The sequence below is a fragment of the Schistocerca nitens genome, chromosome 2 (genome assembly GCF_023898315.1).
Source record: "Schistocerca nitens isolate TAMUIC-IGC-003100 chromosome 2, iqSchNite1.1, whole genome shotgun sequence".
Classification (NCBI taxonomy): domain Eukaryota; kingdom Metazoa; phylum Arthropoda; class Insecta; order Orthoptera; family Acrididae; genus Schistocerca; species Schistocerca nitens.
In genome coordinates, this window is record NC_064615.1 from 705,939,935 (window position 1) to 705,961,251 (window position 21,317).

The 21,317-nt window shown below is 38.2% G+C and overlaps 1 protein-coding gene and 1 non-coding gene across 4 annotated transcripts in view; one reads left to right on the forward strand and one right to left on the reverse strand.

Annotated features, from left to right (window-relative positions):
* LOC126236873 (serine/threonine-protein kinase Pak) overlaps positions 1–21,317 on the forward strand; it is a 144,168-nt gene that overhangs the window by 70,341 nt on the left and 52,510 nt on the right. Inside the window, exons 1-3 of one of the 3 annotated variants that reach the window (XM_049946496.1) lie at positions 5,519–5,598; positions 7,697–7,856; positions 19,804–20,036. In XM_049946496.1, coding sequence (XP_049802453.1) covers positions 5,533–5,598; positions 7,697–7,856; positions 19,804–20,036 — 459 coding nt within the window. In that variant the 5' untranslated portion in view covers positions 5,519–5,532. Of the gene's footprint in view, positions 1–5,518; positions 5,599–7,696; positions 7,857–19,803; positions 20,037–21,317 lie in introns of those variants that run through there. The other 2 variants (XM_049946495.1, XM_049946494.1) reach the window with 2 other exon arrangements.
* Positions 12,994–13,068, reverse strand: Trnat-ugu (transfer RNA threonine (anticodon UGU)). Its single transcript has one exon. It is a non-coding gene; the product is annotated as a tRNA-Thr (tRNA).

A 21,317-nucleotide genomic window follows, 5' to 3' on the forward strand; every position in this document is an offset into this window, starting at 1 on the left:
TCTCTCTCTCTCTCTCTCTCTCTGACATCTCTGACATTTATATCAGATTGAACCTTGCTTTTTGTATATTCCATTTCTGAGTGTTTGCTAACGAGCATTATCAGTCCATTTCATGACATTTACAGCTTTTCATATGCAGTGTCATCATCCTTCTGTCGTGGTACATAAATAGTTTATCTCTGTCTGTTCCATCATTACAGTACTGTTTGTCGAGACTTTGATATACTTCTCAGGAATGACATATTCTTTCAGATACTGACCTCTTCTATCACTCAAATGAATCTGTGCTGCTCTCTTTCAGAGTTTTTCCTTGACTCACCTTCCAGTGCTCAGTAACTCGGTGCATTCTCACTACAGAATTCTTCTTTTTCTTTGTCCTGCATCATTGCAGGGTTGGCATGGTCAGCAACTGATTCAGCATATTAATTTAACTTGTGACTGGATGCCCTTCTTATCGCTCCCCCATTACCCACCAGGGACGGAATGTGTGGACCCCAACTGTTGTTGTGTAGCGTTATTTGTATGAAAATCAGAAAAAGTTTTAAAAGTCCATGTGGGTCAAGTAATTGAGGGGAGACTTCGCTAACAGCCCAGCGTTCACCTACTAGGATATGGGAAATCTCTTAAAAATCATATTCAGCCTGGCCAAGGGTTCACTACTGAGTTCTTCCCTGGTGCATAATGCCAATGCCTACTGGTCTGTTAATAACTTTTAACAATATGCCATAACTTCTTCCTCGCAGAACTTTGTTCCCCTCAAAAACACACTCAATAAATCAGGTACCATAATTAAATATTGACTATGATGATTCTCTTCCAAAGCGTGTTCCTCTTACATCACTTTCTCCATCATCTTCAATATTTCCTCAACAAAATTAATAATTGTAATAATATGCTGCTCCCATGGCCACATGGGTTACAGCTATGAAAATTTCATACTGTGGGTGCTGTCATTTTACTAAATTATCTCAGTCTTTACCTTTAAATTGTATTTTAAATGCCAGTCGTAATATATAACTCACAAATAAATTTCATAAACATTGCTCACCTCGCATATGTCTACTGCTGACCTGTCTGAATAAATACCTGTCCTTAAAGTTATTCCCATCTTATTACTTAAACTGGTCCCCAATTTCAACTTTTGTCAATTTTTTCTCTAATCACTATTTATCTGGCATACTCCACACTTCTCAGTTGTTAAGGTAATACAAAAATAATACAAACTGTCAGACATCACACTTATATCAGTCTCCATTTTCCATTTGATTGTTAACAAATTTTTTAGCTCGGTGTTCTAAAATTTGTGAGGAATGAATTCTCCAGTACTGTGTAAAATAGTGCATTCTGCTATTGTGTCAAAACATGGGACATTGTGAAACCACACTCTCTGACTGAGCATCTCACTACTGTCAATTACTGGCGAGCCAGGACTAATGCATACTCTAGTATGGCTCATGCTATCTCCCTCTGCAGCTTCGGATTGTGGCACAACTGTTTTTTGTGCTGACAAATTAGTTCCCTGATGTAGAGCAACATTGTCACCACCTCGCAGGTGTTGCACATTATTTGCTCTTCTGTTTGCTGCACTTCCTTTGCATCATTCATTTCATGTGTGGAATTTTAGTACACTTTATGTGTCACATCTTCAGAGTATTTTCTTCCAAGATTTGTGATTAGGCTCATCGTGGATTTATTTGAAAACATTAGAAAGAGCATTTTGCATCTCTGAAAATTTCATAGCCATTGATTGATTAATTGATTGATTTTAACAGGAGAGCTAAAACAGCTTAGGTCTATCCCGCCACCGCCCGCACCAAAACTAGGTTTATTGTGCAGTATTGCTCCCTGTATATATAGTAAGTCACATACTGAAAACGTTGCTTTGGTATCTTGAGCTGTTTGTGTAGTATTGTGGGTAGTGAATGACTAATTCTATTGCATTTCATGGATTACAACTAATGCTACTGCTGCTTCTGCTTATGTTTAATCATCAAGAACTATAATCTGTGAAATGTTTTCTGAAGAAAATCTTCATATAAGTAATATACCTGGTCTGGTATTCCACAACCATTCTTTTTGTAAATAAGGTGACAGTTATGTACTGTTTTGAAAGCATCGGAAGTCAAAGTACATCATCTTAATCTGACCATTCATAGCCTTCTAGATCTTTAGCGTTAAGAGACCATGAAGGAAGAGGGAAATTTCCACTAAGCAAAAATTTGATCATAACTCACTTGCACTCCTCCACTGTATTCATGAACAGTCCATAATCACTATCTACCATACTCCTGTTTCCTGGGAACTAAACACTTCTGTCGTTTATTCTGATGTAAAAGTAATCTGGGTATTTTGGTGACATTCTCCATTTATTTTGTCTTTATTCAATACCAGTGTTTCTGCATACAATTTACACTTGTAGGTAGTGGGGAGCAGGCATGATAATTAGGATGATAAATAATAACGCGCACTCCCGTCATTTACTATCAATACTTTGTCTCGCAGCATATAAACAATGCGTTTAGTGTAGATTACGCACAAGAGAGAACTGATCTGGCAAAGATACACTTCTTCTTGCTGAGGTAGGGCAGCGATATTATTGGGGGAGGGGGGGCTTAGACCCAGTGGTTCTACATCCCCAAGCATCTAATAAATGCAGCAATTTGTGTTATATTCCATTTGGTGTGAGTTCTGAACAGTTTTTCTGCAAGTCTACTTTTATGTAGTAAATTCTGACAATGTAAAGTTTTATAGCCTTTCAAAAAATGTTTCCCAAAATTTATCTATCTGTCTTTTTATAAGAGGAATTTAATGTTATTTCAATGATCTCAAATCAAATTCTGTGTGTGTCCAGATACTCTTGCACTGACTGAATCAGTGGGTTCCAACAATATCGTCACACATCTGAATTGCTTCAATATCTTTCTTTAATTTGCTGGTGGTGAGAGTCACAGATACTTCAACATCCTTCTAGCTTAGGTTGCGTAAAGGTCTCATATGTAGTTTCCTCTGCAGCTGCTCTGCTTACAGTAGGTTTCCTGTGTTCATTTCATTTCATGTAGTTATTTTTTACTGTGCCTGCATATGTAATGGGGAATGATACTGAGTGCAGCAGTATCCCACTTTGGATTCAAATACTATTGGACCTTTTTGTGTTTGTACAAATTGTATTTCATTTATCAACATTTGATGCAAATTAACATTGATGGGATCAAGTGGAAATTTTGTCTTAACTCATTCGGAATGTCCCTAAATGTAATAAACTATGACATTTTCTTTTATTCCTTGGCATTGACATCAAATCATCAGAGGATATTATTCACTGTGTTCGTTAAGTTATGTAACGTGTTTTGTCAGTCAACAGTTCTTCAGACCAAATTGACCTAGAATCTTCAGCACATGCCCCACTAATGGAAGTAAATAATTACTCAATTTGTTAGTTATCTATCAAATAATTGATAAAAAGCAAAAATATTTTAGCATCATGTGTTAAAAGGTAAGTATTGACTTCTTTTCCAGTTTTTATGCTGTGCAAGTTTCACTTGCTTACATTGCTGTACTCTCAGTGTACAGTTTTAGAAATTCCTCCCTCATTACTAGGTATTGTCACTAATAGATTTCTGTTGTTGAAGAAACATTTCTTCCCATGTACCAACCTTGTCTGCATGTTCCTTGCTTTGCTCATAGTCTGTTAGGTTTCTCTGTATATAGCAGAGTTGTTTCACCACTTCCCTTACTGCTTAAATTCTGATTCTTCTCACTCCTGCTATGCTTCACTACATTTGTGTTTGTTTTCTGTGTCTCCAAAGTAGATTCTCTACAAGCAGGTATTAAATAGTTCTGACTAAATGAAGTGAAAAAAATTCTGACAAACCAGTCAAAAGTGTGACCTGTGAGTTGTCACTTTGCCCAAATCTTTCTCATTAATGAACATGATTAATGGTACTTTGTATGTATTGTTGTTGTTATCTTCAGTCTACAGACTAATCTAATGCAGCTCTCCACTTTAGTTTATCCTGTGTATTATTGTCATTTGAGCATAACTGTTACAACTTACATCCACTTGCACCTGCCTTCTATAGTTGAGCATTGGTCTCCCTATACTATTTTTATCCTGTCCACTTCCCTCCATTACCAAATTAATTATTTCACACTATATCAGGATGTTTCCAACCAATTTTCCCTTGTTTTAAGTTGTACTTTAAAGCTCTTTTCTTCCCAATTAGATTCATTACTTCTACATTAGATATCGCATATATCTTTTTGATGTTTGGTATTCTTTTGTAGCACCACATTTCCCAAGCTTTTGCTCTCTTCTTGCACGCTTGTGTGGTTCACTTCATTGTAAGACTTTAGTCTACACAAATACTTTCAAGAAAGACATTCTAACACTTCTATCTATACTTGATTATATAATATTTCTCAGTTTGCAGAAAAGGTTTTCTTTTCTTTTTTTTTCAATGTATTGTCTCTTACCTTGTTAAGGACACTGTTTTGTAAGTGAAACAAGAAACAGATGTTAATACGCTGTAACAACTGCTGGCTAGGCTGAGTTAGAACATAGAATGTATATGCTAATATTTTGTGACAGTAGTAATAACTTTTCAAGGGTAACCGTGCTTACTTATTATGGATTTCCATTTGCTGCTTTGCAACAAATGACAGTTCATGTGTTCAGTTATAGTTTGTGACTGATTCCCTCATATCCATATTGTATTGTTTAAAATGCCACCAAATTTAATTAAATTGATTGCTACCAAAAATTAAACATTCTAAGGCAGTGGAAACTAAGATGCTGTTTATTGCAGCTCATATAAAAGAAACCATTGTTCACGTGAAATTTAGGTTGTACGATTTTCTGAAAGACTTTTTCTTCTCTCTCTCTCTCTCTCTCTCTCTCTCTCTCTCTCTCTCTCTGTCTGTGTGTGTGTGTGTGTGTGTGTGTGTGTGTGTGTGTGTGTGTGTGAGAGAGAGAGAGAGAGGGGGAGAGAGAGAGAGAGAGAGAGAGAGAGAGAGAGAGAGAGAGAGAGAGATATGGTTGAATGGGGATTTGCTGTTATGGTTTTTTGTAATTATTTTCAGTAGGGACACCTAACTTGTTAATCCAGTTTTTAAGAAAGATTGTTTATCCATTTACTTAAAAAAATATTCATTTCTCTGGCCTGTGTGAGTAGGATGAGATCTTGAATTCTAGAATTTCAACAGAAATACTACAAGTTTTTGTTTTGGGTAGAATTGTAGGCATATGTCTTAGTGGCAGCTACCTTTGAAAATATGTTTTTGCAGTAGCTTTTTAAAGACTGTCTGGAGTCAAAATTGTCATCTTTACAACTCGATGACTGTTAATTTATGCTGCTATTTTGCTCATTTACTACACAGTTGGCTCTGTCATAAAATCACTGATGTCTCTGCTGTTGATAAAAGAGTAGCAGTGTTGTATTTGGTTTCTAAGAACTGACAAGAGATAAGGGCAGATAAACCTACTGAGAAGATTTAAACTCAGTGCAAGTAAAGGCAGGGAAGTTTACTGTAGGAATGGCTGTTAATGGCACTGAAGTGATTTTTGCAATGGAAGAATTGGATCTGCATGTTAAGTTTAAGGTAATAATTGAACAGTACAGTTATACTGTGTAAATAATTAAGTTGAAGGACAGGTACTGTATGTTATAGCCAAGGGAAGAATTCAGTGGTTGTGCTTTATAGACCTTTTTCCTATCTTTAAAGATCCTTTCTTTATTTTTATCAGATATTAACTTTATATGCATTTAAATTTAAGTATCTCAGAAGCAGCAGGTATCAACTGTATCATTATTATTTGTATTAACTTAGATTTATGAGGCAACTGTTGACTTCACTAAAAAAATAAACACAAATCGCAAATGTCTTTCACATGCCGTATTGCTGACGTTACAGGTGCAAATAACTAGATTTAGATTTTGTTGTAATATTTTTGAGAAGAGCCTGATCTCAGAGTTTTCATATTTTTTCTGTACTCCAGTGAATTCTGAGACTCTCCTTGGCAGTTTTTGCAGTATTGTTGGTAGCTCCTTGCAGCACCTGCTGTGATATGCAGACGTCTGCTGGTGAACTGAAAAGGCCACATGCCACCCAAAGAGTGCCTCAAACAAATAAAAAAAAAACAGTATTTGAACTAACACTGAATATCATATACATAGAAACGGTCCATATCTATGGTAGTTAAACATCATAATCTTTACCATAAAATTATGGACGCATTTGCTCATTTATACATGACAAGGGTACAGTAAACTTCAACCTCTAATGATTACGGGAAAATCATGACTGTAAGCCAGCTAAATTTTGTACCCACACATTTTTCATTTTAAAGAAGTTGGCAGTTAAATGTAAAGGTAAAGATAAGTTCCATTGAGTCTGTTTAGAATTTAGTGCTTTCATTGTCTATCATTGTATATGTTGAAGCACAGCATCCTAATTAGTGCATCAGTTGTGATACAATGCTGTTAACTTTAAAATATTTTTAACTGACTTCATTCTTCCACATGCATAGATATCAGTTGTTTTGAAGTAATAGCGGAGTTACATCATTAAGATGTTTTAGTCTTAATGATAAATCTGCACCATGACATGAACACTAACAGTTAATAAAAACACTATTCTAAACAATCAATAACATGTTATTTAACATTAAATTTACCTTCCATTGACTCAGTTTTTGAGCCACTATGGCTGCATTAAAATTTTTAATCAGTTTCTTAAATTAGTGCCCAGTGCTACTGAAAAAAATCTCTGCATATTGAGATATGTATATCACATTTTTGACATGGTTCTCCTGTTAAGTGTGAACCATGAATGTGCTATTGAACCATGGATTGGTTTGGAAGTTCTTGTTAGTCTACCTGTGCCACTTTAATCCTGTCTTTTAGTACAATTTGTGCCCTCGTGTTCTGTTGTCTGATAATACTAGATGAAATACTTAAAAACCTCTTCAGGTACCTGTTTGGTCTTATGCTGTTAGTAATTAGCAGGAAACTGTAATTTGTAATGTGTTTAGTACTTTGTATTCTGGTTTTGATAATGAGGCACAGATTGTTTTCATTCTTTGTCTAAGAGTAAAATAAAACTGTAACAGTAACTAGTTACAAACTTTGTTGGGAAGATTTGAATTAATTTAGTGTAGTTCCACAACGGCACGTAGCATTTGCAACTATCCTAAAATATCAGGTAAAGTTAATGGAGTATGTTTTTGGACTGAGTAAATTAGTGGTATTGGATAATATTATTTGGGTAATAATGTAATTATGTACATCATTTTTTTGGTAAGTGTCAGGTAATGTGAGTGCAATATTTGATAATAGTCACTGCACCGTTTCGAACAACTAGGTCAACTGAACTCTATGCTGTATTAGTAAATAAATGATATTTGGTATTGACAAAATTTTCAGTGTATAGGCTTCAGAAACACTTGTCACTATTTGATGCATTCCATTTAGATATTTTGGATAAGTTGTGATATTCCAGATCTTAGTGGCATTTTTCAGAATGTTTTTGGAGACACAAAGTGAAACTGTATTTGTCTATGTAATTACTCCTTTTTTGCAGAGGGGTATAGTGTAATTTCAGTTTATCAGCTTGATGTTTTTTATCAGAATTGTTTAACTTGTTTTGTTTGCTTAATGAATTATATTCTCTGTTAATTTGTGTTTTAAAATCTTAACAGGGTATGCCAGAAGCATGGGCAAGGTTACTGATGAGTTCAAACATCAGCAAACAGGAGCAGAAGAGCAACCCACAAGCTGTGTTAGATGTCCTCAACTGGTTTGATAACTCAAGCAAAGAAACCAAGGGTTCAAAGTACATGACAACAACTAAAATGGTTGGTGAGTACCATGTAAAAGTGATGACTGTGTCATTTTGTTTGAGTATCTGAATAAGTAGACTTACTATTGTGATCACTGGTGGAGAAGATTGGATTTCCAAACTCAAGCTATTCATAACTAGTTGTTACCAACACAGTAAAAATAAGTAATTATCTTATGAGATAACTATCAGTTATAGCTGTCAGTCACACAAAAAGGATTACAAGTTTCAAAATTTTGAAGCTAATCTGTCATCAGGAAATTATGAAAGTGGAGGATGAAAAAAACTCATTAACTGTGAAACATACGACACCAAGGCACTCCAAACATTACATGAAACGCTACACAAAACACAGTATAAATAAGAGGGAAAGTCATAGACTGGTGAGCAGAAAATGAGAATTAAAATATTTCATAGTTAATAAAATTAAATGAATTGGCTAGTCTGAAAGGTAACACAGCTGTGGAAAGTGGAAAATGTTGGTAGTCCCAAGGTGGCTGAGGGGATAAAGTGACCAACGTTGCTCATTATTCAAATTGCTGACTATTTTTGGCCATAAAGTACTACCAATATGTAAGCTTGTGTGTATTCATTGATCATATAGAGAGCTAGATGGTGGTCATCTTAATGCTCTCCTCCAGCTTCAGAAGTTTCCCCATAAGTTTTGTTGCTAATTTCTTCTGTTGTATTTTCTTCTTTCTTTTTTGTATAATGTCTCATATGTTTTTGTTTCTCCCTTATGTATCTTATTATTTTTGGCATTCTGCACCTCTTTCAGTAAAAACTGAACTAGGGATGGCAGTTATCACAGAAACAACCAGTTTTCAGGTATATTAGTTTTTTCAATGCCAATTTAATCAGACTAATAAAGCCACTCAAAATAACCAATTTCTGAAATAGCTGATTTTTGATTTTTTGATTCCTAGTACTTATGTAGTAAATGTAGAAATTGAAGAAAGATTGACCATTCTGACTTTGTTTCAACATACAGAATAAAAGTATTAAATTAAATAGGCAAATAAAAGAAAAGTTGATCTTTCCACATTCACTGCTTTCCTTGAAAAGTGGTAAATGGTTGAATACTACAAAAGATCACCACTATTCTTCTATTGATTCTAATTTTTTGAACCTCTGCTTAAAAATCATGTAATTGGGGATCATACCACTATTTGGACATTTTGAATAGTTAGTGCAAAAGGGTGAAAACTGAGGTTAAAGAAGCTTGTTTGTCATGTTCATTCATCCATTTTTGAGGGCTACAAGCATATAAAGACACATTATGTAGACACAGACAGCATATCAGCTATTTTATATTTTTATTGTATATTATGAGTGAATTGTTGTCAAGTTTTAAGTTAATTGATTTCCTTCCTCTGCAATTATTCAGTGGAAAGGGCAGACAAATTTTTATTCTATTAAAACTAATTAAGCATTGTACTTCATCGCTACATCACTTTGTAAAAATATTCCCAGTTAGGGTTGGTGCCATTCTGCAATACAACTGAAGACTGGCAATGACAGTGAGAGACTACCGTATAGAGTGGTTGGGGACACATCTTGCACATTGCTTATACACGCATACAGTAAGCCGCAACAAGTGACAGGAGAGACATCATTGTTTCAGCAATGCTGAACCAGTTCTTATGCCACATTTAGTTGCTCATTTAAATCGGCATTGCTATTAAAATGCTGCTGTTCACTTGTCCCATTTTCTATGATAAAACAGTATTTCAAGCAAGTGCAAATGTTAACAAATAAAAATTACGTCTTTTTTAAAAAAAGGTTTGTTTAAAAATGAAAAAATTTAGCACTGCTGCCATGACCAATTGATATTTCAGTTTTTTAATCATTTATTAGTAAAAAATTATAAAAAAAGCACTTTTTACACCCAAAACCAAATAAATACCGGAAAATACCAGCATCGGTTTTAACCTGTAAGTTTTCCCATCCCTAAACTGGACCCCTATAGGATCACTTCATTGCCTGCCTGCCTGTCTTTTTCTCAGGAGCAGGTGGACATATTATGTTGAAATTTATGCCACATACTACGGTCTAAGGTGCCTTGGCGATGTAAAAAGTTAGAACTTCTAAGTTAGTGCAGGCAAAAGATATGGCCATTTGTGTAACATATTTTTATACTAGCAAGCTCAATCATCAAAATCTATAGGCTACTTGCCAGTGACCTAGAATCATGAAATTTGGCAAACAATACTTTGACAGTAAAAGTAAAGGAAAAACTCTGGAAATTGTTAATTTGTAGTTGTCTAAAAAGAAAAAAAAATGTCATCTGCTATCTGTCCGTCTGTCCACCTTTTAAGACCATTTTTTCTCAGGCAGGTGTAGACATACCAAGCTGAAATTTGTGTTGCGTACTAAGGGCCACGGATCCTTCGCGGTGTAAAATATTTAAGTTTCTATGTCACTGCAATCAAAAGATGTGGCCATGTCGTCAAATTTTGATACCTTGTCAGTATCGATATCAATAACAGGCAAAAATTGGTGAAATTATTGATTCCCAGTATGGATGAACAATCGATATACATAATTCAATTTGTACAGAACATTCGGTGCGCGAGTTCTACTGGCACTTAACCAGATTTTTTCCCCCTATTATTACTCTCCTTATTTTCATTTCCTTAGCCACATTTTATCTTTTCTACTTGCTGGGTTTGATTTTCATCATTATCATCTTTGACATTGCTCTAACTAGTATCGACTATCTTTCCCATTTCTCACAACCTCATTAGACATTGTCTCTTTAAGAGTCATTAATTTATCAAGATTCTGGATTTCAAGTGTTGAGTATGTTCGCTTGATTTGCTTGCGTACTTGTTAGGTAGCTCTTTCTCAACTTCTGATTCTTAGCAACTTTTCCCATTGTCTTACTTTCCGCAGTTCTCTCTACTACTCTCTCTTTTTTTATTTAAATGGATTAATTTCAGGAGTCAGAATACATACTTTGGGTTGAAATTGACTGTATTTGCACATTTTTCTCTGTAAGTAGAAATTTCTTACAGTTATATATTTTTGAATCTTTATAATTTTCTGTTAGTTGTGTATTATTTGTGCATTGAGTAAATTAGTATTGATTGATATTTGATGTGCCATAATTCCTCCTACAGGTGAAAAGAGGGAAATACGGTTTTCTAAACTCCATCCAAGCAGTTTATGGGTAATTGTACATTTAAAACACTGTCCTTATTCTGTACTCACTATTGTTTTTACTGTATTATTTCACCTTCGATAACTTTACATATCTAGATCAGAAGTTGAAATAGCAGCAAGGTGGGCTATAACTTGTGGATGTCTTAAGGGAATACGTATTGACCTTTTGGGCTGTAGTGTAGTCTGAGGAGTGGAAAAGTGTTTTTCTCCAACAACACAGTTCTTCACATATTAAATTCAGTGTGTACCACCCTGAATGTATTTGCATCTTCTTTCATACGGGTAGCTTTAATGTCTTCATGACTTCAGCTGTGAATATTCAGATATATTGTGTGTTGTTATAATCCACAGAGGATTATGAGGTATGATAAAAAATTAATTGGAATCTCTTAATTTCACAAGCTTTATACATCCGATTTTCAATTTTTTTTTTTATCTTGTTGGTACACATGTTCCTGATGTATGTTTGCATTTCCAGCAGTTTTGAATATTTTGTTTATTGTTGACAGTCGAAAAGGTTATATACATTTTCCAGCTTGGCGAATTTTTACTTCCGGAAAAGACGGAACAAAGAAGTTACATTAAATTTTGTTGAAAAATGGAATAAAGTGTAGCACTGCTCCAAACTGTTGACTATGGCTTTTGGTGAGTCTATTGTAAGTAAGACAAGAGTTTATGAGTGGTATGAATGTTTCAAAGAGAATCGAGAAGACATTGAAGGCAACAAAACACCATGGACACCCAGGACATCAATTACTGAAGACAAAAAGGTTCTGTAAAATCACTGAATCACCATCAGAGAGGTTGCAGGTAGTGTTGGCATATCCTTTGGCTCATGCCAAGCAAATTTTTTTGGATGTTTTGGAAATGAAATGCATAACAGCAAAGTTTGGTCTGAAATTGATGAAGTTCAACCAAAAACAACATTGCAAAGACATCATTCAACAGTTGTTGAATAAAGTCGGCATTGAAACTTCTAAAGGAAGTATAACAGGTGACGAACATTGTTATATGGGTATGATGTCAAAATCAATGCCCAATCGCCCACTGGAAAGTGCCTGAAGAGCAAAGACTGAAAAAATTTGACAAGTTTGCTTACGTTTCCTTCGATTACAGGGAGATAGCGCATAATGAGTTCATACCATTTGGTCATATGGTCATTAAGGAATACTACCTGGAAGTTGTGCACTGTTCGTGTGAAGCAATCCAAAGAAAAGGACCAGAATTGTGGCAGAACCACTTGTGGAAATTGCATCACGATAATTCTCCCATTCACACCTCTGCTTGTTTAGTGAATTTTTGGCAAAAACCAAAACTTTTGTGTTGCGTTAGCTACCGTATTTCCCAGATGTGGCCCCCTGTGATGTCTTTTTATTCCCGAGACCAAAGAGAACCATGAAAGGATGTTGTTTTGCCACCATTGATGAGATAACAACAGAATTGCTGAAGGAGCCAAACACCATAATGAAAAGTGAGTTCCAGAAGTGCTTCCAAGATAAAAGAAAGTGCTGGCACAAGTGTATTATATCTGATACAGATTACTTTGAAAGCCAACAGTCTTGTTGCTGTGGGACAAGATGGGTTCCCATCAGATCACCAAAGTTAAGCATTGTCGGGCTGAGTGCTGTTGGCAAGTGGGGTGCACTCAGCCCTTGTGAGGAGAACTGAAGAGCTACTTGATTGAGTAGTAGTGACTCTGGTCTCGTAAACTGACATACGTCTGCGAGAGTGATGTGCTGACCACATGCCCCTCAATATCAGCATCCAGTGACACCTGTGGCTGAGGATGACATGGCGGCTGTTAAGTACCATTGGGCCTTCATGGCGTGTCCAGGCAGAGTTTAGTTTATATATGACGGTAGTATCTGTTCCCCAAAGGACAGTTACTGTGGATGACCATGCAGCTTTACTAGAAATGAAATGATAATTAAATGGACACCCTAGCTGCAAACAGGCGTTGATGTACTTCATTGGGGACATGTTGAAAATGTGTGCCCCGACCGGGACTCGAACCCGGGATCTCCTGCTTACATGGCAGACGCTCTATCCATCTGAGCCACCGCGGGCACAGAGGATAGTGCGTCTGCAGGGACTTATCCCATGCACGCTCCCCGTGAGATCCACATTCCCAACATGTCCACACCACTACATTCGTGCATACGGGGAGCGTGCATGGGATAAGTCCCTGCAGACGCACTATCCTCTGTGCCCGCGGTGGCTCAGATGGATAGAGCATCTGCCATGTAAGCAGGAGATCCCGGGTTCGAGTCCCGGTCGGCGCACACATTTTCAACATGTACCCAATGAAGTACATCAACGCCTGTTTGCAGCTAGAGTGTCCATTTAATTATCATTTCATTTCTAGTAAAGCTGCATGGTCATCCACGGTAACTGTTCTTTCGGGAACAGATACTACCGTCATATATAGTTAAAATATGGCTTCCCGGCCATTGACCTTCTTGTGTGAACGCACACGCTATGCCTGAACTCGTACGGGACTTGGTAGATTAATCTGCCACGAGTAATGAGTATGATGGGCAAACATCTATTAGGCGCACTACGAATGTAGTGGTGTGGACATGTTGGGAATGTGGATCTCACGGGGAGCGTGCATGGGATAAGTCCCTGCAGACACACTATCCTCTGTGCCCGCGGTGGCTCAGATGGATAGAGCGTCTGCCATGTAAGCAGGAGATCCCGGGTTCGAGTCCCGGTCGGCGCACACATTTTCAACATGTCCCCAATGAAGTACATCAACGCCCGTTTGCAGCTAGGGTGTCCATTTAATTATCATTTCAGAGTTTAGTTTAGTTAAGTTACGTTTTAGGGATTACTTTGAAAGTGACAAAGTTCATGACCAATAAAGTTTCCTGTTTCTTTATGATCACACCTCATACATCAACATTGTTTACTCATATCAGTCTGTGTTGTATCAGTTTCTGTAATTCATTAACACATTCACATTGCAGTATCATCTTCTAAGAAGTGTTTCTGTCTGCGTGAATGTTTTGAACAGTCATTCAGAAGTCAATATTGCTATCTGTTACATGCTATGCAGGATTTAATTATGATTATAATGTCTGTGAAACTGTAACATTAATGTCTTTCCACTTGTAATTCTTCATGGTTTTCTGGCAAGGTGTTGTCACGTTCAATTATCAGGTTTTTGCTGGTTATTCACATCTTTCCTGCATGATATTTCCACTCTGTGGCTCGCAGTCTTCTTCAGGTGCTGTCTGATACTGATTCCAGTGTCGAACGAGTCTGGTATTTATGCCTGTGTTGTAGTAGGTGCTCCCTCTGCACTCCGAACCGCATCAGGTACTCTGTCTGTGGTATGTGCCGACCAATAGCAGCAACTGTAGCATTTCCTTCTAGATGCGGCTGTTCCGTACACTCTGTGCATATTTTGTGGTTATTATCCATTGTCAACCTTGCTGTATTAAGTTCTGAATGATGTTCAAGCTGTGCTAGACTTTTTATCTTCAGATTGTGATCATCAAAGTCCTCCTGGGATCTAGGACATTCTGTTACCAAGGTATACCATCTCAGGTGTTCCATCTGAAGTCTTTGCCTGCCACAAGCGGCTGCAGTGTTGTTTTCAGGCCGATGGTGTTAAAATTGCCGCTTGAGACTCGGGAGAATGTCCTCAGGTATGGTGTCTGTTGTCTGAGGTACCATTTCTCCTGCGTCCTTTGTTACATGTACTGTCCTGTTATCTCCAATTCCATGTTCATATGTGTGTCCCTTGCGGTCATGATGTTGCCTCTGTTGCATCTTCAGAAGAGCCAGGTTCCAAGCCGAGCTCAGTTGCAAACTGATGTCACGGTTTATAAGATTCTCCGCGACCTTAATGTTAGTAGATTCTTTGATGATGCTGTTCCAATATCTTAGCGTTTCTGTTAAAATCTTGGCCTCATTAGATTTCGTAGAGTGATTGTTTAGAACTCAATACTTAGCAGTTGCTAGATTGGTTGCCTGTCTGTCTGGTGTCCCTTTGGTGCTCTTTGCATCTGATATCAACAGTTGTGGTCATCTGGCCGATGCATGCCATACCACATTCACATAGAACATGCTAAACACCCAGTCTCTGTAGACACAGATCATCCTTCATGCTCCGTAGCAGAGCATGCTAAACACCCAGTCTCTGTAGACACAGATCCTCCTTCATGCTCTGTAGCAGAGCCTTAACTGTGGTGGGTGGATGGAACATGTTTCTGATGTTATGTTTTAGGAAAATTCTGCTGATTTTGGCAGATATCAGTCCGACATGTGACAAATATGCAACCCTCTGTGTTTCCTCTTGTACCTCTTCAGAAATATCTGGCAGGGAAACAGGGCGCAGTACGTTTTGAACATTTTGAGAAGGATATCTATTTTTTTAGAACACAGATTATAGATGTTCTATCTCCATTGCCAAATTATTGGGATCTGACAGAGTTTGTGCCCGGTGGACCAGAGTTCTGAGTACACCATTTTTCTGTGACAGCTGGTGGCAACTGCTGGCTAGCAGGTACAAGTTGGTGTGAGTATTTTGCTGTACACATTGTGATTGAAGGTACCAACTGCCTTCCTCTTAACTAGCACAACTAGGAAAGGGAGTAGTCAATCCTACTCCAGTTCCATGGTGAATTTAATGTTAAGGTGGCACGAGTTTAGATGGTCCAAGAAAACATCGAGCTTTTCTCTCCCGTGGGCCATATGACAAAGGTGTCATCCACGTACCAAAAAAAGTGTTTCAGTTGATCAGGAACTGACGTAATAAGTGCCTCCTATTCACATCTTTCAATAAAGAGATTAGCCACCACCGGTGCGAGAGGGCTATCCATTGCCACCCCTTCCGTTTGATCATAGAATTGACCCTCATAAAGGAAATACATTGAGGTCAGTATGTGCCTGAATGAGTCCAGGAGAGCACTGTTGAACTTTCCTCCAATCAGCTCAAGTGAATATTCAGTGGTATGGGGGTGAACAGGGAGGCCACATCGAAACTGACCATAATGTCAGAGTCCATGATCTGTAGCTCCCTGAAGAGTTTTAGGATATCGAGTTGTGAATGTGATGGGCACACATCCCCACATATAGCAAGAGCGTCTTCCCAAGGTGTTGAGCAGTGAGTTAGGTGGCTGCACCATTGTTGCTGACTATTGGATGTAGAGAAACCCCCTTCCTTTTGCAGGCAGGCAGGCCATAAAGTCTGGGTGATACTGGTGCTTTAGCTCTTAGCTGCTTAAAGATCTTTTCTGGAAGGCCAGTTTTCTTTACAATAGCACTGGTCTTCCTATCCACACCTTATCTGTGGGGTCCCTTTCTACTAGTCTGCATATCAGGTTGCCCTGAAGTTGCCGCACCTTACTGTTATAATCTGCCTTTTGTAGGATGAAGGTAGCATTCCCCTTATTGGACAGTAACATCAGAATGATGTCATCTTCCTGGAGTCGTTTGAGGGCCAACCTCTTGTCACAGGAGGTGTTTGATTGGGGCAGCTTGGTTTTAGTGATCACCCTACATGTCTCTTGTCAAATTTCTTAAGCCTCACTGGCAGGAAGTTTCAGGACCACCTGCTCCACTGCACTGACAAAGGCCACAACAGGAAGCTTTCTGGGGGTAACTGCAAAGTAAACACCTTTACTCATACCTTCTAGGTGGTCACATTTAGATCTTTCTTTCTCAGTTTGACAACTGTGCAAGTGTCCTCGTTCTGTGCAAGTGTCCTCGTTCTGCTGCATCTTGTCGTTAAGATATTCAAAACATGACTAATTGCTGATGTTTTCCTCGTGCCCTCTCCAGGAACCAGCAGGTGCCATTAACTCGCTCCCTGTCTTGTCTGGTTAGAGAATTTACCATAAAAAGGTGTAGAGACAGCAACACTCTGGGTATCACATCAAGTTGGTGGCACATGTCTCACATCAAGTTCGTGGCACATGTCATATACTTTCACCCTGAACAATGCTAATCTCACTTGATGTTTAATTCTGTTGGCCACACTGAAATTGCCATGATTGTTTGATTCTAGCAAACACGAGAACCACGTTCTCTTTTCGGCATCACAGCAGGAAACAGAAAGGGACTGAGAAGTCTCCCCTATCTATCTTTGTCGAAGTGTATCCAACTTTCTGATATTCACATATATTTCCTCCCCATAGAGTCTTCTAATGTAATTTTTCATGCTTTCCTGGCAAGGCATTGTCATGTTGAATAATTGGAATGCTGCCAGTTATTCGCATCTTTCCTGCATGATATTTCAACTGCGGGACTTGCAGTCTTCTTCAGGTGCTGTCAGATGCTGATTCCAGTGTGGAACGAGTCTGGTATATATGTGTATGTTGCGCTAGGTGCTCACTCTGTCCGAGCTGCATCAGGCGCTCTGTCTGTGGTGTGCACCACCCAGTAGCAGTGACTGTAGCATTTTCTTCTAGCCGTGGCTGTTCTGCACACTGCTTCTGTACTTTGTGGTTATTATCCGTTGTCAATCTTCCTGTATTAAGTTCTGAATGACATCCAAGCCGTGCTAAATGTTTTACCTTGTGACTGTCATCATTTAAGTCCTCCTATGATCTAGGACATTCTCTTGCCATGTCAGGCGTTGTGTCCAAAGTCCATGCCCACCAGGAGAAGCTGCAGTGCTATTTTCAGGCCTGTGGTTTTCAAATTATTGCTCGAGACGCGGTAGAATGTCCTCAGGAATTGTGTCTGTTGTCTGAGGTACCATTTCACACGTGTCCTTTGTTACATGTACTAATTCCATCTTCATACTTGTGTCCCTTGGGGTCTTGATGTTGCCTCCATTGCATCTTCAGAAGATCAAGTGTTGGGTTCCAAGCTGAGCTCAGCTGGAAACGGATTTTACGGTTAATAAGATACTCCTCGATATTAATTTCAATAGATTCTTTGATGACGCTGTCCCAGTGTCTTGATGCTTGTGTTAAAATCTTGGCATCATTATACTTCATAGAATGACTGAGTTCGAAATATTACCAAATGATTTATCTTGGTTTTCTTTCATTTCCCAAGTCTGCTGTAATGTCACATACCACAGCTAGACAGATTAGTGGATCTGATGTTTCACAAGTCTGTCACAGAGCCACAGCCTTGTAGGCTACTGCTGTTAAGCATCCTTGATCTTTCATGACAATTTCCTTACTCTCATTAATCAGTGTTCTGTTGTTCAGTTATTTGATTGTTTCAACTATACCTTCCTTATTATTCATGATGTCATATCTTTTGTCTTTCATATTTTTATTTTCTCCTTATTTTGTTTCCTCAGACTGAGAAAAGTCTTTTTTTTAATATTCTGTTGTGTTTAGTATGACAACTGATTTATCTGTACCTGCTTTTTATGTTTCAGAGTAACATACCGGATATGAGACTTGTTTCATCTCTTTCTCTATATATGTATTTGACTTGAGATATCTTGTGCAGGAGGATATTAAGGGACACTTTTTTCATTCTCAGTACCATGATATAGGCTTCATAATTATGTTTATCTCTCTTGGTAGGAAACAGAAACAATTGTGAAACACGGGATGGAACATATGAGAGCAAGTCACACACACATGCCCACGCGCGCACGTACACACACACACACACACACACACACACACACAAAATGTTGACTGCTTTGTCATGTAAAACAATGTTGCAGGAAGTGGATTGCTCGTAGTTTGGGGAGAGGGGTGAATGTCAAATATAAGCATATGTGTGGGATGACAATTTTAAATCTTCCCTTTCCTCACTATGTTCTGTAGAAGAAGTCTTTTACCTCATCTGTTCAAGAACCAGTATCAGCATTCTTGTTTTCTGTTGGGCTTTAGTTCTAGTAATAAAGGAATCTCATCTGCATTAAGCATTATCAGTTTATATCTTATTTGATAGTTATATATAAAAAACAAAGATGCTGTGACTTACCAAACGAGAAAGTGGTGGTAGATAGACACAATACAAAACACACACACACAAATTTCAAGCTTTCGCAACCCAAGGTTGCTTCATCAGGAAAGAGGGAAGGAGAGGGAAAGACGAAAGGATGTGGTTTTAAGGGAGAGGGTAAGGAGATTGGAATGACTCCTTACCCTCTCCCTTAAAACCCACATCCTTTTGTCTTTCCCTCTTTCCTGATGAAGCAACCTTGGGTTGCGAAAGCTTGAAATTTGTGTGTGTGTGGGTGTATGTGTGTGTGTGTGTGTGTTTTTTTTTTTTTTATTGTGTGTATCTACCAGTGCTTTCTTGTTTGGTAAGTCACACCATTTTTGTTTTTTATATATATTTTTCCCACGTGGAATGTTTCCCTCTATTATATTATTTGATAGTTATTAATATTTCTAGCATTTTAGCTGTTGTTGAAAATATAAAAATCACATATAAATGACTGTCTACATGAAAAGTGTGGTTGTATTCAATTTTTTAGGTAATTAACAATTCTGAGAGCAGGTGAATTTTATTTTCTTGTGGAATTTCATTAATTTAAGAAGCATTAGATCTTTCTAGTTATGCTGTTTGCAATCCTGTACTTTTTAAAGAGGCATTTGAAAATATGCACCATTCATTTTTTCCGTGCTTTGCCTTAATGATTAATGTCATCATTTTTAATTGATGTGTTGATGCATCACGTCATTTGTGTTATCCTGTTGTTATTTTAGGTCATGCTTCGCTGTATTATAACTGTGCATTGCTTTTTTTACATGTTTTACATAATGTGTAACTTCATTCATATAAAAATGTGACATTTTGTGTAAGGAATAACTGCAAAAAGAACTGCCTCTTTTTGTGTAGTCGAGATAGTGAGAGTGTGACTTTTGACAGCAACAGCTGAATTAGCCCCATCCCCAAGACCCAGTTTGCGGCAAGTGACAACGCAATCTGGGTCAAGTCATAGCCAGCATAGCCTCAGCCAGCCCTCTAGTAGCAGCCCTTCGTCAACAACACCAGATACAGAGGGAGGAGGAAATGTCACTTCAGCCCCAACTAGCAGTGAGGTGGATGAAGAACCCCCACCTCCACCTGTTGCTGCTCGGCCAGAACGTACAAAATCTATAGTAAGTATGAGACTTGCACATTGAATCTCTGAGTTTGATTGAAAGAATTTGATAAAGAGGTGGTCAGGGGGAGAAGATCTTGGACTAAACTTTTTGTAAATTAGGCAGTTACAATTATATGCATCAACACATGGTGATAAAACTGATATCTGTCTGTATCAAATGTTGCTTCATCTGGTACTAGAAAAGAATGATTTCGAAGATGTGGTCCACCCTTCCCAGTATTCTCTTTGCATTGTTTTTGAGTGATTGCTTTTACATCATGGTCATTCTTGTCCCTGCGGCATAGTGACTAGTCTGATGTTTGGGATGAGTGGTTATCTACAGGGTGGCACACAAAATGTGTTACCATGTTGTTTTTGAATATAAACTTTATTGTCAATACAATCTGAAAGGAACATATACTACAATGAACAGCCGTCCATGGAGATTTGTTCTAACCCAACACAGGCTCAATATGTCCACCATTTCGTTTCCTAACTTCCTTCAAATGAACGCTGAAGTTAGTGAAACTTCCTGGCAGATTAAAACTGTGTGCCCGACCGAGACTCGGTCGGGCACACAGTTTTAATCTGCCAGGAAGTTTCATATCAGCGCACACTCCGCTGCAGAGTGAAAATCTCATGCTGAAGTTAGTGATTACCCTATGGTACATGTCTTCCGTAATTTCACTGCAAGCTTGAAGAATAAGTCTTCTGAGCTCCATTAAATCATGTGGCCGTTTCGGGAAAATTTTTTCCTTTAGGTACCCCCAAAGAAAAAAGTCACATGGTCTGAGGTCTTGGGCTATTGGGGGGCCAATTTTGTCCGTCACTGAAGCGACCTGGAAACCTGAGTGAAATGATTCGCATGTCGAAATGCTTGTGTAAAATCTCCAACACAGTGTTTGCAGTATGTGGCCTTGCTCCATCTTGCATGAACCACTGCGTGTTGAAGGACAAGGCAGTAGCAAGAAGCTGTGGAATGAAGCTATTGTGAAGCATGCACAAATAACGCTCGCTGTTCACAGTTTCTTCAAAGAAACAGGGTCCAATAAGTCCATGACTGGAAATTCCTGCCCACGCTGTAATCCTCAGAGCTTAATGTTGTCGTTCATGAAGCGCTTGTGGGTTTTCAGTGGCCCAAAAGCATACATTTTGTTTGTTAACCACACCGTCTAAATGAAAATGCGCCTTGTCTGAAAACCAAACGTTGTTGATAGTTTCTTCCCTATCCTCCGCGCACTGAGCAAACAGTAGTCTCTGCTGCTTGTGTTCTTCAGTGAGCTTCTGTGCACAGGTC